This window comes from Saccoglossus kowalevskii, chromosome 7 (assembly GCF_978046115.1).
Source record: "Saccoglossus kowalevskii chromosome 7, keSacKowa6.1, whole genome shotgun sequence".
NCBI lineage: Eukaryota > Metazoa > Hemichordata > Enteropneusta > Harrimaniidae > Saccoglossus > Saccoglossus kowalevskii.
In genome coordinates this window covers 1,020,878-1,034,642 of record NC_140647.1, presented here as the reverse complement: position 1 = coordinate 1,034,642, position 13,765 = coordinate 1,020,878, and the positions used below count along the sequence as shown (strand labels likewise).

The 13,765-nt window shown below is 35.6% G+C and overlaps 1 protein-coding gene across 1 annotated transcript in view; it reads right to left on the bottom strand.

Annotated features, from left to right (window-relative positions):
- Positions 1 to 13,765, bottom strand: part of LOC100373147 (polypeptide N-acetylgalactosaminyltransferase 13-like) — a 109,190-nt gene that overhangs the window by 29,513 nt on the left and 65,912 nt on the right. Inside the window, exons 4-6 of the mRNA XM_085500962.1 lie at positions 5,801 to 5,973; positions 5,014 to 5,221; positions 1,673 to 1,843 (exon numbers count right to left, since the gene is read on the bottom strand). Of these exons, the coding sequence (XP_085357088.1) occupies positions 1,673 to 1,843; positions 5,014 to 5,221; positions 5,801 to 5,973 (552 nt within the window). The remainder of the gene's footprint in view (positions 1 to 1,672; positions 1,844 to 5,013; positions 5,222 to 5,800; positions 5,974 to 13,765) is intronic.

The window sequence follows — 13,765 nt, the reverse complement described above, 5'->3', positions numbered from 1 at the left end:
ACACCAAGATCCAGATCACATGTGGCACACACGCCTAGTGCATTACGCATCATGGCCATCGTACAAGATCCAGATCACATGTGGCACACATGCCTAGTGCATTACGCATCATGGCCATCGTACAAGATCCAGATCACATGTGGCACACACACCTAGTGCAATACACATCATGGCCATCACACCAAGATCCAGATCACATGTGGCACACACACCTAGTGCATTACGCATCATGGCCATCATACCAAGATCCAGATCACATGTGGCACACACAACTAGTGCTTTACACATCATGGCCATCACACCAAGATCCAGATCACATGTGGCACACACACACACACACACACACACACCTAGTGCAATGCACATCATGATCATCACACCAAGATCCAGATCACAAGTGGCACACACACACCTAGTGCAATACACATCATGGCCATCACACTAAGATCCAGGCCACAAGTGGCACACACACCTAGTGCATTACACATCATGACCATCACACCAAGATCCAGATCACATGTGGCACACACACCTAGTGCATTACACATCATGACCATCACACCAAGATCCAAATCATATGTGGCACACACACCTCGTGCTTTACACATCGTGGCCATCACATCAAGATCCAGATCACAGGTGGTACACACACCTAGTGCATTACACATCATGGCCATCACCCCCAAGATCCAGATCACATGTGGCACACACAACTAGTGCGTTACACATCATAACCATCATACCAAGATCCAGATCCCAGGTTATATATACACATAGCATCACACACTATACCTGTAATACTCATTCCACCCACTGTAGCAATATAACAAGTCATTTATTTCTAAATGTCATCATTATACTACAGCCAATGAGGATTACAGCTAATCTTGCGATACTAAAAACAAATTTCCAAATAATTGCCAAGATTATTGACAATCATCCAGTTATCACTAGATCAGGTTGGAAAAGAAATGAAGAGACTTGAATTGGCTGAGAAGAAATAAATCAGAAGCAAGTAAGCTGAAACAATTAAATACACTTGTTTTGTAATTTTTTAAACCTGCAGCAAGTGAACTGACTCTGCAGGAATCCAAGTTTTAAATGGTATCTCTCAAAATGAAGACTAGTCAGCTTGTAGACCACTGAGAACTGAAATGACTTGCAGGAATGCAAGTTCTAAATGGTATCTTTCAAAATGAAGACTAGTCAGCTTGTAGACCACTGAGAACTGAAATGACTTGCAGGAATGCAAGTTCTAAATGGTATCTTCCAAAATGAAGACAAGTCAGCTTGTAGACCACTGAGAACTGAAATGACTTGCAGGAATGCAAGTTCTAAATGGTATCTTCCAAAATGAAGACAAGTCAGCTTGTAGACTACTAAGAATGTGACTTGAGGAACAAACAAAAATGTGACTTCCTTTACTTTTACATGTATTTTGTTTACAAAATCTGAATTTTATTTTACCAAATTACAAATTCCACAACTCTAGTTAAAGGTGTTTTTTTCAAAATCACTGCAATAAATTCCTTTGTTGCATCAATGAAATGCTAGTGAATTAGTGCAATGCATCACAGCAAATCTTTTTGGTGCATCATATCAGCTCAGAGGGATACACTGCTATTGATAAAACAAATGCAAGATGCACTTCATAATCAAAAGTGAAACTTACTTCAGTGGTATGGTTCGATCTCCTTTCCTTCTATCCATTTCCCGTTTTGGTACAGAATACCACCTGAAATTCAGCTTCCAATTGAATCCACCATAAGTCATGTCTGATCCGGCATGAAATTCAAACGTCTCATCACTGATCACATCAATAATGGGACAAACCACTCTGGATCTGCAATAGAAATAGGCAATATTTTTATTTAAACTCACTAAAGGCAATTAAACAATAACAATTCTAATATAGTGTACCTAATCCCTGTATTTATGGTTTGAAGAAATTCATTTGCATAAGACCAATCAAATTGAAGTATTTATGTACAAAACACAATTTGATTATACAGATGAATAATATGTACAAGAATACGTAATTAATATTGTATTTTTTGCAGCTACAAATTTTCCAAATTTTGCGAAAGTCACTGACAGACCGTGTCATAGGGCAAGCAAACAAAATTTTTAAAGTTTCAATGTCTCACAAAATTCATGATTATTGTTTTCCATTCCTAACAGAAAAAATAGATTATGCCTAACTGCTGAATAAGGACATGGTTTATTTTTGGTTTATACAATATAATGAGGTACCAATACTACAAATAGCTTGCATTAATCCAGAAACATTTCAATATAAAAAGTGACAACCTACATCAGCATCAGCGACACATTAAGCCATTACATTCACAGTGAGAGGTACCAAAGATTGTAAAGGCTTATGTCATAAGGTTTGTTGTGATGTCACTAAGCATTACGTCATGTAATGAAATTCAGACAAACAAATGAGTAAACAGGAACTACTGTTGTAGTGACCATCAAACCTGATTGAATTGAATTGTATAAAAGTTCCCTAATAGTGCAGCAATATATCTCAACAAAACATGGAGAGAAAAGTATCAGCAAGCTATTTAAAGGGAAAAGTAATTTTTTTTTTGCTTTTAGAGGAGGGGGGGATTAGGTAATACTCCATCATGAAAATAACATATTGGAATACTGCACTATCTAGTCACAGATCTTGGATCATATTAATTACATCTGGTTCTCATGATCAGCAGTATAATTGTTTTCAATCTGTACACTTATTTTTGTGTCAAATTCTAACCAATACCTTATGAATTATAGCTGATATCCAAATTTGAGGATCATCTGATAAGAATCATTTGCGTTATTGCAAAGAAACAAAGTTTATGACAGATACAACAACAATGAGAACAAGGACAGACATTTCCTCTTTGTACAACTAAAAAAAAAAAATATTTCTGTAATAACAGAGAGTAAAGAAGTTTTGTTGTTGTTGCCCAATAAAGAAAAATATAGTAGTTCCATTGAGGTCAATTGTTCCACAGAAAATAGCATAACTGTTTACAATTTTGTATCAACACTGAATTGATGAGCCATAATAGCATGTGTGCATGATTGAGCACAATACATGCAATTTTTCTGAGAGAGCATGTACATGTAGCCCCTTTTCATTCTAAGGGTAAGACTGTTGACATATTAGAATATGTTACCAGTCAAAACTGTATGGACTCCATGCGATGATCATGATAAATATTTAGACTTAAAACAAGCAGCCTATCGGCTGAGATAGCTCCGCTGTTAGCAATGCACATTTCAATTAAAGAACTGAAGACATGATTAGAAAATGAACAATATGAATAGTATCAAAGCAATCAGACTTACAGTTTTTAACAAGAAGTCGAAAATATCACTTTTTACCAAAAAATTACAAAAATATTCACCAAAATAAATTAATTAGAGAATTGAAGATATCATCACAAAACGAACAAATCTGAGAGAGGTCCACATGTAGTACCTATATATGTAATATCAAAGCAATCGGACTTACAGTTTTCAACAAGAAGTCGAAAATATCACTTTTTACCAAAAATGACAAAAATATTCACCAAAATTAGAGAACTGAAGATATCATCACAAAATGAACAAATCTGAGAAAGGTCTATATGTAGTATCTATATATGTAATATCAAAGCAATTGAACTATTGGTTTTTAACAAGAAGTCGAAAATATCACTTTTTACCAAAAATTACAAAAATATTCACCAAAATTAGAGAATTGAAGATATCATCACAAAATAAACAAATCTGAGAGAGGTCCACATGTAGTACCTATATATGTAATATCAAAGCAATCGGACTTGCGGTTTTTAACAAGAAGTCGAAAATATCACTTTTTACCAAAAATGACAAAAATATTCACCAAAATTAGAGAATTGAAGATATCATCACGAAATGAACAAATCTGAGAGAGGTCCACATGTAGTACCTATATATGTAGTATCAAAGCAATTGGACTTGCGGTTTTTAACAAGAAGTCAAAAATATCACTTTTTACCAAAAATGACAAAAATATTCACCAAAATTAGAGAATTAAAGATATCATTACAAAATGAACAAATCTGAGAGAGGTCCACATGTAGTACCTATATATGTATTATCAAAGCATTTGCACTTGCGGTTTTTAACAAGAAGTCGAAAATATCACTTTTTACCAAAAATGACAAAAATATTCACCAAAATTAGAGAATTGAAGATATCAACATGAAATGAACAAACCTAAGAGAGGTCTACCCAAGGTACATATACACCAAGTATCAAAGCATTCAGGCTTGTAGTTTTCAAGAAGAAGTCGAAAAAGTAAAACATTGACACGGACGACGACGACGACGGACGACGACGGACAATCACTCATATGATAAGCTCCGCTCGACAAAGTCGACAGCGGAGCTAAAAAAAGTTATAATTAAATGAAACAAATCAACAGTGTACAAGAACAAAATAGTCTGTGTACCAAGTTTGGACATAATCATACAGTTTGAATTTGAGACAAAGTACAATTGTACAAAAAAGAATGTGAATTGAAAATAAATCAGAATTGTGCAAATACATGTAGTACCCAAATATTCAAAAATAAGCACACCCGTAATAATTCTGCCGTGTTATTAAACAATCTGACAGATACATGTATGCCTGAACTTTCTTGATCTTCTGATCAAAATTAAAGTGTAAAGAGGATGCTGTATGATTCTATGGAAACGAATACTTTTTAATAGGAAATGCGGAAATGGTGGAAAGTGGCTACAGGTAAGGAGCAATCATGATCCCCTAGCTTAAATAAAATGTTATTAAAGATATGGTGGACAAAGTTTGTGATGAGATGTACATGTAGTATGAAGCCGGTATAAACTATAGAGGTGGCTTTTTTTCTAATTTTCAAGCTTTTAGCATAAAATATACCATTTACAAGTATATCAGAAAATGATATCTCAAACCCAAAACTTATTAGTTTGGGTAAAACTGATAGTGTTGATAGCTAAGATAAATTCTCACCTGTCTTCTGCTATCCTTGCCATCAATGGCTCCAGCCATCCTTGCGTACACTCACAATGAGCATCCAAGAATGTAATCACTTCCCCTGTGGAAACTCCAGCACCACGCAACCTTGCACGTATTAGACCACTTCTTTTATCCATACGCTCCACTCTCACTCGAACAGGAAGTTTTTTCACATAATCTTCAAGTTCCTTGCCAAGAAAATCTATTCAGAGGATGACTGAGACTTTAGAAATAAATACAAGGCAAGATATCTAGAAATGCTTTTACTACATGTATAATAGTTGATTGATATATTTGACTACTTCAGCTGTAGCATTATTTCTGTAAGGTAATAAAACAGATCCAATCTCTATATTTTGTATTTCAACATAAACTACAATTTACACATTTAAAGTATCAGCCATGTTGACATTTTGTGTAAAACAATTCAATTCATGAGTCAGGGATAATCATGAAGTAATTCATCTGATAGTGAATATTTCACGGGCAGTCACAGTTACTTTTGTGAAACCTGGATCTCATGAATTGTGAAACAATGTTTCTAAATATTATCCCTATTTTTCAGATCTAAGAGGTAAAAGAAACAGCTAACCTCATTTCCATGGCAACAGGGATTTCCAACATAGCAACTGAGGAACTAATGTGTGCAAAACTGGATTCAACTTTGAAATCATGATGAGTGGAGCAAGTGTATATCACATGTACATATACATAGTATTATTGGAAAACATTCATTATGATTTTCAGAAACAGCAGTCAAAAAAATTTAATAAATGCATACCTCGCTCACTGGCATCATCTACTAGAATAATTTCTTCTAAGAGCATCCTAGGTGACCTATTAATAATACTATGTACATTTCTTATAAGCGTACTCCAAGCTTCATTATGAAATACTATAACTATACTAGTCTTTGGTAACGTATTATGAGGCGGATACGTCTTCTTTTTACATCTAAAAGTACAAAAAAAACCATAATATTGTATTATGCAAATGCTCATATATTGTAGAATCATTAAATGTTTCATGTGGCATATTTTTTTCAGGTATTATATTATTTCTCTCATCTCCTTGTCAACTCCAGATGTTTGCACATTGACTAAAGCAAGAAAAGACAATAAATTTGAAACTATGCATTATATAGAAAATTTGCATAATATAATTTATTACTTCATGACACATACACTGTAGTTTATTGCCAATAGGACGGGTAGAGATCCCACCTAAGCTGCACTAAAGCAAAAATAACTAACAGAGAAATGTGAACATATGGTGAGCCCCCCCAAAACGCATCAGAATAGCAAAATGCATAAACAAAAGTATAACCAATCATCCCTGTATACAAGCGCCTTATTGGCTGAGATAGCTCCACCGTTAGCAATGCACATTTCAATCAAAGAACTGAAGATATCATTAGAAAATGAACAATATGTATATTATCAAAGCAATCGGACTTGCGATTTTTAACAAGAACTTGAAAATATCACTATTCACCAAAAATGACAAAATTATTCACTAAAATTAGAGAATTGAAGATATTATCACAAAATGAACAAATCTGAGAGAGGTCAACATTAAGTACCTATAAATTATTATTATTATTATTATTTTATTTCCATTTCTCTAAAGAAATATACCCCACTAACCTGGAGGAACAGGTTACAATGCGAAAGTTACAGGCGTGACTTTAATCGCCTCAATAAAATAAAGTATTATATATATACACATACACACACATATACAACTCATCTATTGGAGAACTCACACTGACAAATTATATCTAATCTGAAAAGCTGTGTATACAAATCTTGCAATACTTTGGATGATTTCATGGTTATCCTGAGAAAAGATATATGTAAGTTTACGGATAGGTGAAAGGAACTCGAATTGTGGTTCAATGCGGTTAATTTGATCAAAAAGCGGTTTTCGAATATGGTTATATGCTGGACAAACTACCAGAAAATGAGTTTCATCTTCAACAGCATCTATACATATTTGACAGGTTCTATTTTCCACTGGAGTTCCATAATATCTACCGGTCTCAATGTGTAACTTATGATTAGAGCACCGGAGTTTAGTTAAAGCTTGTCTGTACAAGGGAACACGAACGATATCCAAATAATTCTCATAAAAAATATTTGTTTTAAATTGACGAAACGTTCGTAACTTATTTCTACTGTTTGGGGATCTACGAACATCGTCAAATAAAGCATCTTTCCAACTTTTGAAATAAAAATCTCTCTCTTTCTTTCCAATTAACAACGTTGTTTCATCGATAATTTGGGAGATAAACCTATTCTCCCAAACAGTATGCATATTGTGTTTAATTAATAATTTCTTAATAGCTAAAGAAAAACATGGTTTTCCTATCTGTGCCATTTTTTCAGACTCTCTATAGGCTTTGTAAACGAGTCGATTAGATGACATTTTCAGAATACGTTTCCAAAATTTAATACGGATTAGATTTCTGCCAATACTAAGTGGATATCGTCCGAGTTCACCCATAACTGCACTATTGGTTGTATTTTGCCCCACACCTAATATATATTTACACCACTTTAACTGAACATTTTCAATTGGTTTACAATACCGATTTCCTATAACTGCCGCTCCATAGTTTAAAATTGGTTTAATTTTTGAATCAAATATTTTTTGAAGTAATTTTGGTGAAATCTCGTTACCAATTCCTTTCCTGACCGCGTACGCTGCCTTTGAAGCTTTTCCGGCCAAAATTGCATATGCCAACTTAAATGAACCATTTTCGGCAAAGACAACGCCTAGATATGTATAATTTACAACATATGTAATATCAAAGCAGTCTGCCTTGTGGTTTTCAAGAAGTTGAAAATATCATCGTGAAATGAGCAAATCTCAAGAAGGTCTACCCAAGGTACATATACACCAAGTATCAAAGCATTCAGGCTTGTAGTTTTCAAGAAGAAGTCGAAAAAGTAAAACTTTGACACGGACGATGGACGACGGGCGAAGGATGCCGACAGACAGTCACTCATATGATAAGCTCTGCTTGACACACACAACTAATTCGCATAGCTTCATAGCCACGTGATGAGTGTAACCCAACAAAACGAGCAAAATTAAAATTTTCAAGATAGTAAATGTAATTGAACAGCAATTGCTTTGTCAGTTATTGATGTTGAATCGCTCAAGAAGCTACAAACTAAATTGTACATTCCAGATGCATCCAGACTTCAAGTGGCCAAAGTGACTAATCACTTAATATGTTTTTTGCGATAGCAAGAGTATTATTTGCATTCAAAAAATGATTTATGATTTATGAAACGTACTGCAGCGTAACCTCACTAGCATTTGCAAAAATAAACAACCCAAGTTTAATCTGTGCAAAAGTTTCAAAGACAATGCAATGTTTATTCACCACCACTAGCAATGTTGATATTTGCATCGCTTTTGTTCGGATGACTGCGAACAATTCGAATAAAAAACAGTGATTCACGGTCACTAGTAGTTACTACTAACCGTGATAGATCAGACTTTTTTTCTGTACTGGCCATTCAGAAAACAACAATTAATGCATATATGGGAATTATGATGACTAAATTCATACTATTTTCAATATTAGCGTTTGGTTAGTTGGGCAAATCAGCGTTTAAAGGTTGTTGTTCCAAAATTTTCGAACTGTCTGAAAATCACCTTGGACCGGAAATGACTGCGCCGACTTGTTTTGAGTCAGAATTCTCAAAGACAGACCGGAACAGGAAGTCAGTAGAAGACAAAAGTTTTTTTCGTTAGCGTTTTAAGTTGGTTAGCGTGGAGGAAAACAGAGATGTTCATCATTCATCATGTATTCTTGTTTGTGATTGGTCCTGGCAACGTTTGGGGATTGTGATGTATTTGAGAATATGTTTTGCTCGTTTTCGAGAAAGTAAAATATCTGTTGATCAAATTATCATAATTTTTACTTGTAACATACTATTTGAAAGAATGTTGGAATGCTCTAGTTTCAGGAATATCTTCAAAAATTTCGAACTGTCTGGAAATTACCTGCGGCCGCAAATGGTTGAATGCTTGCCTACGAAGGCCGCAAATGGTTGAATGCTTGCCTACGAAGGCCGCAAATGGTTGAATGCTTGCCTACGAAGGCCGCAAATGGTTGAATGCTTGCCTACAAAGGCCGCAAATGGTTGAATGCTTGCCTACGAAGGCCGCAAATGGTTGAATGCTTGCCTACGAAGGCCGCAAATGGTTGAATGCTTGCCTACGAAGGCCGCAAAAGGTTGAATGCTTGCCTACGAATGCCGCAAATGGTTGAATGCTTGCCTACGAAGGCCGCAAATGGTTGAATGCTTGCCTACGAAGGCCGCAAATGGTTGAATGCTTGCCTACGAAGGCCCAAATATTTTGCTTGTTGCTATTTTTAAGAAAGTTGGCATATTTTAGTTTGACAAATTAATTTACAAGAGTTTTTTTAAGAAAGTTGGCATATTAATTTACAAGAGTTTTTTTATCTTTCAAATGTCAGAAAATTATTCTGTAAGTGCGTCTTTGGGGTCAAACTGGTGTCATATGTTAATCACCTCAATGAAGCATGAATTATGATTTTTGATTGGCCAAATGCTTTTTGGTGAGAAAAAACATTCTGCAAACGCACATTTTTAGCACCACAATTTTACAACACTCAAACTATCGCAAAATAAAAACAAAATTGTATAAGGACAACAAAATCCGGAATAAGATAAACAATACCATGACAGAATGATTGCGCGAGTGTGTTTTTTTCCCAGCGAGAATGAACTGAGACATTGTTTACAAAACACGGCAATAAACTCTCTTACTGTGTGTAGTGCATGTAATGCCCATCAGCACCTTTTTGTCTCAAAATCTGCATTTCTTTCTTGTTTTCATGATTCAACAACTCAAATTATATCTCTCAAAATATAATTTCTGTTTTTGTTCTAATAATTCAGCCACTCCCAAAGATAATGTTTGTTTTCATGGTTTCGTGACCTTAGAATTAGCCGTTGAAATTCCGTAATTGTACGTAAAGAATACGTATACACAAATTTAGTCTAATACAAACTGTACTTCCACCTGAAGTTGAGTATTAAATATTGATTTTGTTCAGTAAATAATAAAAATAAAATGTATAGTATTACTGATTTGACTGTAACCTATCATATTTTGTCTACTATTCACAAATTCAGTTAAACTTGCACTTGACTTCAGAAATGTCAATGAAAAGCTACTACATCATTGATTGCACAAGAACATATTTATTTGATTATTACAAGTTTGGGAAAACAATGCTATGTTGTATAGTAGTAGAGAGTTTTGTTGTACTGTACGCTGTAAAATTGTAAAAGTTGAACAATTATTAAATGTTTGTGTGAGTTTGAATGAGAAGTACTATTGGTTACATAGGATCGTTTATGTGTGACTTTTAATTCATTCTGAGACGAACAAATGGAAATGCATAGTACATATATACTACAAAGTTCACCAACTATGCATGCACAAAACACAGAACTAAATTTCTCATTAGACATTATCACATCTCACTGTTGTTACGCATACTGAGATTGGTTAAGACTCAGTCCCATGACATTCAATTAAACTGCCTGCCAAGTGGATATTCCATGGTATATTGCCCACCAAGTGGATATTCCATGGTATATTGCCCGCCAAGTGGATATTCCATGGTATATTGCCCACCAAGTGGGTATTACATGGTATATTGCCTGCCAAGTGGATATTCCATGGTATATTGCCCACCAAGTGGGTATTCCATGGTATATTGCCCACCAAGTGGGTATTACATGGTATATTGCCCACCAAGTGGGTATTACATGGTATATTGCCCACCAAGTGGGTATTACATGGTATATTGCCCACCAAGTGGGTATTACATGGTATATGTATATTGCCCACCAAGTGGGTATTACATGGTATATTGCCTGCCAAGTGGATATTCCATGGTATATTGCCCACCAAGTGGGTATTACATGGTATATTGCCCGCCAAGTGGATATTCCATGGTATATTGGCCACCAAGTGGGTATTATATGGTATATTGCCCACCAAGTGGGTATTACATGGTATATTGCCCACCAAGTGGATATTACATGGTATATTGCCCACCAAGTGGGTATTACATGGTATATTGCCCACCAAGTGGGTATTACATAGTATATTGCCCAAGTGGATATTACATGGTATATTGCCCACCAAGTGGGTATTACATGGTATATTCCCACCAAGTGGGTATTACATGGTATATTGCCCACCAAGTGGGTATTACATGGTATATTGCCCACCAAGTGGGTATTACATGGTATATTGCCCACCAAGTGGGTATTACATGGTATATTGCCCACCAAGTGGGTATTACATGGTATATTGCCCACCAAGTGGGTATTACATGGTATATTGCCCACCAAGTGGGTATTACATGGTATATCACATGGATTACAAATTTTTGTTCTGGGGCTGAAGGTAACCTACTTACAAAATGAATGAAAAAACCAGTAGGGGTGACAACTGACCCTCAAACTATGAAATCCACATGAGATCTATGATTAGCAATTAATCAGTTTCAATATTTTTCTTGAATGCCACTAATGGAATGAGGAAAAACGAGTGAATGAAATGAAATGGACAACATGATCACAAGATTGTTGTGACCAATTACTATAATCAAGAAGTTAATAAGTTCAACTGAAGGAAAGTATCGCAGACCAGTGATGTGTATCTGTAAGCATGCTTTATATAACAATATATACTATTGGTTCTCAGTTTAAAACTGATTCAACTCCAATGCAACAAAATAACCAGAATGTTTCTCCAATGGTGACCAAATTACCCAGAATGCAATTTACCAACAGCAAACAAATTACTCAAAAACAAATTTCAGCATGCATTATGAACAGTGATCAAGCATGTACAGAAGAAAGAACGCCTGATGAATGCCCATTTACGGGCAAGTACACCCAATTCATTAACTAATTAAGGCATCAAATTTGAAGTAGTAACTAAAAAATAAACCTAAAGAGAATTCCTAAACATATATACTTGAAGCAGTGAATTAACAGTAATTTACAGGTCATTTCACTTGAACAACTTTTCTAACACTCATCATTGAACAGTAACTCGTGCAATAACTTACTAATATTACAAATGAAAGGAACCGCCTAAACATAATTTCATATGCCACCACTCCATTTTTGCAACAAAAAGGTTTTACCAAGGTTAAGTGATCACAGATTAGTGTTTCCTTTTAAATTCTTCATATCATAATCATATTAGAATTATATCGAAGCTGCTTTAATTTTGTGAGTCTGAGAAAATGCATCTCTGGCTTAGGGAGGTCACAGTGGGAAAGGTTTGTCCATGGCTCAGACGAGTCACACAGTGGGAAAGATTTGTCCATGGCTCAGACGAGTCACACAATGGGGAAGATTTGTCCATGGCTCAGACGAGTCACACAATGGGAAAGATTTGTCCATGGCTCAGACGAGTCACACAATGGGAAAGATTTGTCCATGGCTCAGACGAGTCACACAGTGGGAAAGATTTGTCCATGGCTCAGACGAGTCACACAGTGGGAAAGGTTTGTCCATGGCTCAGACGAGTCACACAGTGGGAAAGATTTGTCCATGGCTCAGACGAGTCACACAATGGGAAAGATTTGTCCATGGCTCAGACGAGTCACACAGTGGGAAAGATTTGTCCATGGCTCAGACGAGTCACACAGTGGGAAAGATTTGTCCATGGCTCAGACGAGTCACACAATGGGGAAGATTTTTCCATGGCTCAGACGAGTCACACAGTGGAAAAGATTTGTCCATGGCTCAGACGAGTCACGCAGTGGGAAAGATTTGTCCATGGCTCAGACGAGTCACACAGTGGGAAAGATTTCTCCATGGCTCAGACGAGTCACACAGTGGGAAAGATTTGTCTATGGCTCAGACGAGTCACACAGTGGAAAAGGTTTGTCCATGGCTCAGACGAGTCACACAGTGGGAAAGGGTTGTCCATGGCTCAGACGAGAAACACAGTGGGAAAGATTTGTCCATGCCAATGCAATATAATTATCACATTGAAAACATTTAGTGATATATAGTAGCAGTAGCTTGAGATTGTATTATGTGGATCGATAATTTTAAAACAATTCTGTATACTGTATACACAATGCATGTACCGTAAATCAACATTGTTTGATTAGACACAAAGTTGGAACATGCATTGCATGACAACTGGTGATTTAAAAACAGCTCACCAGTAGATGAATACCTTGGAAATCAATAACAAGCAGTTGACATGCACAAACTACTGAATAGACATTAGAAGACACGGTCATTCTTTCATCCTTTTTTTTGCCAAACAGGCAAGTGTATTAAGATCCATGCAATCTTGATCTGTTTTGAAAACTGATGTACATGCTGTGCAATGACCATACAAATCATCTCTACAAATCGTACATATCTCAAGTTACTTTAACAGAATAAAATGACACATGGTGAGCGTACAATTCACATCTTTCAAAAGAAAAACTGCACGTGCAGGGAAACGTGATTTGGGATCTCTGCATGGTACTTATAGCTTCCTCAAATTGAATCATAAACTAAATCTTTTTTGAAACACTGAATGCACATCATCATTGTTTGCATGATAATGAGGTAGGACATTTTAGAGATACTCAAAACATTGTGATGAACAAATACAATTTACGGTTGATAGATAATAAAAGGGTAATTATCTATTAAATAATTGT